The sequence below is a fragment of the Oncorhynchus masou genome, chromosome 13, assembly GCF_036934945.1.
Source record: "Oncorhynchus masou masou isolate Uvic2021 chromosome 13, UVic_Omas_1.1, whole genome shotgun sequence".
Taxonomy (NCBI): domain Eukaryota; kingdom Metazoa; phylum Chordata; class Actinopteri; order Salmoniformes; family Salmonidae; genus Oncorhynchus; species Oncorhynchus masou.
In genome coordinates, this window is record NC_088224.1 from 79,279,018 (window position 1) to 79,282,014 (window position 2,997).

The window sequence follows — 2,997 nt, forward strand, 5'->3', positions numbered from 1 at the left end:
TATAAGAGCTTTTTGTGACTTCCCACGAGCAGGGACAAAAACACACTCATTCTTATGTTTAATACATGTATCGTATGTGGTAGACTTACAATGATGGCAAAAAAACAACATTTGAGAGTGCGCTGACCTTGGTGCTAGAGGTACGCAGCTGGAGGTTGAATGTTTGAAGAGGTACGGGACTATAAAAACTAGGTAGCTGATACCAGGTAGCAGAGCCATAGAAACCTGTCCCTCCCATAATGCCCCTAACTCTCCCTTTCTGCCCCTATCTTTATCCCTATGTTGCTACCCTCCCTCCCTCACACACACACACACACACACACACACACACACACACACACACACACACACACACACACACACACACACACACACACACACACACACACACACACAAACACACACGCGCGCACACACACACACATTGTAAACCCTGGAACCCATCCATCCCATGTTGTCTCTGTCCCTTACTACTCTCAGCTATTACCCTCCTCCCCATCCTCCCCCTCCTCCCACCCTTCTTTCTCCCTCTTCCCCTGCCCCTTTTGCCCTTCCACCCTCCTCCTTTCCCCCCTTACTCCATCCTGTCACTCCCGTCCCCGTTGATCTGCACCACACACTCCTTGTCCAGCGGCTCCTTGCAGTGGGCCATGCCAAAGTGCTGACTGCTCACCTGGTACCTGCCATGCTTGTCCAGCCCCATGGCGGGCACGAAGCGCCGCTCAAACTGGATCTCCTGGCGCAGATAGGACGTTCTTTTCTGGCAGGCGTCGCCCGTGCCCTCCTGTGAGGCGGAGAGAAACACCACTAGCTCAAAGTGGCTGGTGCTGCCCTCACGCAGGGCTGGGTAAAGGGGGCTGTGGCGGTCCAGGACGTGGTAGAAGGTGAGGGGGAAGATGAAGAAGGGGCAGGGGCGGGGGCCCAGCCGGTCCAGCTGGAAGTCCAGGTTGGTCTGGTGCAGGACCTGGTTGTCTCTCTCTTCGTACAGGACGGCACTGACCTCCACATCCACCAGGGGGCGGCGCAGAAGGTTGGTGGCCCGGAACATGAGGCAGGGCTGGCCCTGGTGCTGACTTACCACCGCCTGGGGGCTGAACTGGATTGCCCCCGCACGCTTCTGGGGACGGGCAATCTTAGCCACAAACGCACCTGAAGGGTGGGGATGGTTAAGAGAGAGAGTGAAGATTTACATATCAGTCATTTTCCTTAGAATTAGGTATGTTTTATTATTTTTTTTATCTCAAGAGACCCAGTGAAACAAAGACCGAATATTAACAAGAAAGTAAAATAACCAGGATGAAGACCAAACAGCTGTTCCCTCAGCATTGAAAGGTACAACAACAAACTGAGAAAGTGAGAAAGAGAAGTGATCCTCTCCATTAGAAAGTACCTGTGATGAAGGCTTCCAGCATGAGCCCCAGCAGCATCTGCACCGCCAGCAGGGCTATAGCGCTGGGACAGTCCCCACTGGGGAACATGGTGCCATACCCTATGGTCAGCTGGGTCTCCAGGGAGAAAGAGAAGGCTGCGGTGAAGCTGGTGATGTGTTTGACACACACTACGTGACCCTCTGGAGGAGCGTCGTGGTCCTCCACCGCCAGGTCTCCATTGAAGTGAGCCAGTAGGTACCACAGGCAGGCGAACAGCAGCCAGTGGGCCACGAAGGAGGTGCAGAAGGCCAAGAGGACCCAGCGCCAGCGCAGGCACACCACTGCCCCCCACAGGTCCTGCAGGGACGAGCCAGAGTATATTTACCCATTCAATTATTGCAGGTTTCCCAGACAGAGATAAAGCCTGATCCTGGTCTAATAATCAAGTTCATTGAATATTCTCAATTTAGAGATTAAATCCAGGACTAGTCTTAATATATGTCTGCAAATCAGGTGCATAGAGTGTCTGTGTGTAACTTTTGCATTTAGTCAGCAGCACCTCTTCAACTATTTAGGGTGTGCGTCAACTCATTTATTTTACCTGTAGAGCTAGCAGCCAGGCAGAGGCAGAGGCCCAGGAGGGCCACAGGCCAGGAGAGGGAGGGGAGGAGCGCAGGGCACAGTGACCGTCCTTGGTCACCAGACGCTGGCACGACAGGTAGGATGGGGATGATGTTGACAACAGGAGAGGGGAGGAGGAGACCTTGTTCCCATCCAGGTCGTTGGTCATTTTGGTTGTCATGGTTAAAGGGAGGTGAGGGGTCGAGGGCAGGCAAGTGGGCAGGTCAGGATGAAGGTATCTGGAAACAAGCATAATTATGCCAAGAATCATAGAAGACCATTTCTAACAACTTTATAAACATGGACAACTTTGACTTTACCATTCCACTTTGACACTGTTATGCAGTTAGTTATGTACATAAGGGGACAGACAGAGAGAGACAGAAACTTCCAGAAACGTCTAGAATGTTGTTGCAGGTGATTAGAGAAGTACTCAGTGGGGTATCTGTCAGTGGAACACAGCGACATGCAGAGCAGGAATGTGGTGAGTTTAATCTTGGAGGAACAGACTCAGTAACAATCACTACAGTACCAGACTGGGACTTCTCTCTCCCTTCTGTTCTCTAGTCTTGTTCAGCAACATGTTAGTATGCTTTATGGATGATCACTGTGATAAATAACATACACCATCCTCATGTACTGACTGTAGACTATATGATGGCTATGTGATGTTTCTGTCAGAACTCAAACAAGGTTCACCAAGAATAGAGTATGATGATGTTTGAGGTTTATATGAGATTAAATGTGTTTTTTTATGAAGTCTCTTGATTGCATTGTGTATATATAGCTAGCTGTAAGAGACGAGCTGAGAAAACGTTGCACATATATTTTACAAAATGTTTTTTAAGTGCTGTATCTAACTCACATCATGGACTAGAGGGACTTAAAGGGATTGTTCTGTGTGTAACTTTAGCCTGTAAACTGTGAACCCTGCACTGTCTGTAAGTATAGATGGAATATACAGCTAACAAAGCTGTTCCTTTGATACAAAACACTTAAATAATGT

General features: G+C 49.3%; 1 protein-coding gene across 1 annotated transcript; it reads right to left on the reverse strand.

Annotated features, from left to right (window-relative positions):
- Positions 1-574: 574 nt before the first annotated feature.
- LOC135551551 (inward rectifier potassium channel 13-like) lies at positions 575-2,288 on the reverse strand. The gene is made up of 3 exons (XM_064982759.1): positions 1,972-2,288; positions 1,391-1,727; positions 575-1,149 (listed from the first exon to the last, which is right to left on the reverse strand). The coding sequence occupies exons 1-3, from the start codon at positions 2,260-2,262 to the stop codon at positions 575-577; spliced, it is 1,203 nt and encodes a 400-aa protein (XP_064838831.1). The 5' UTR covers positions 2,263-2,288.
- Between the last annotated feature and the right edge of the window lie 709 nt (positions 2,289-2,997).

Coding starts and splice junctions, on each gene's coding strand:
- LOC135551551 (XM_064982759.1), bottom strand. CDS start 2,262: ATGATTCTTGGCATAATTATGCTTGTTTCCAGATACCTTCATCCTGAC. Junction 1,728..1,971: donor CCTGGCTGCTAGCTCTACAG/GTAAAATAAATG, acceptor TCGTCCCTGCAG/GACCTGTGGGGGGCAGTGGT. Junction 1,150..1,390: donor GCTGGAAGCCTTCATCACAG/GTACTTTCTAAT, acceptor CCCACCCTTCAG/GTGCGTTTGTGGCTAAGATT.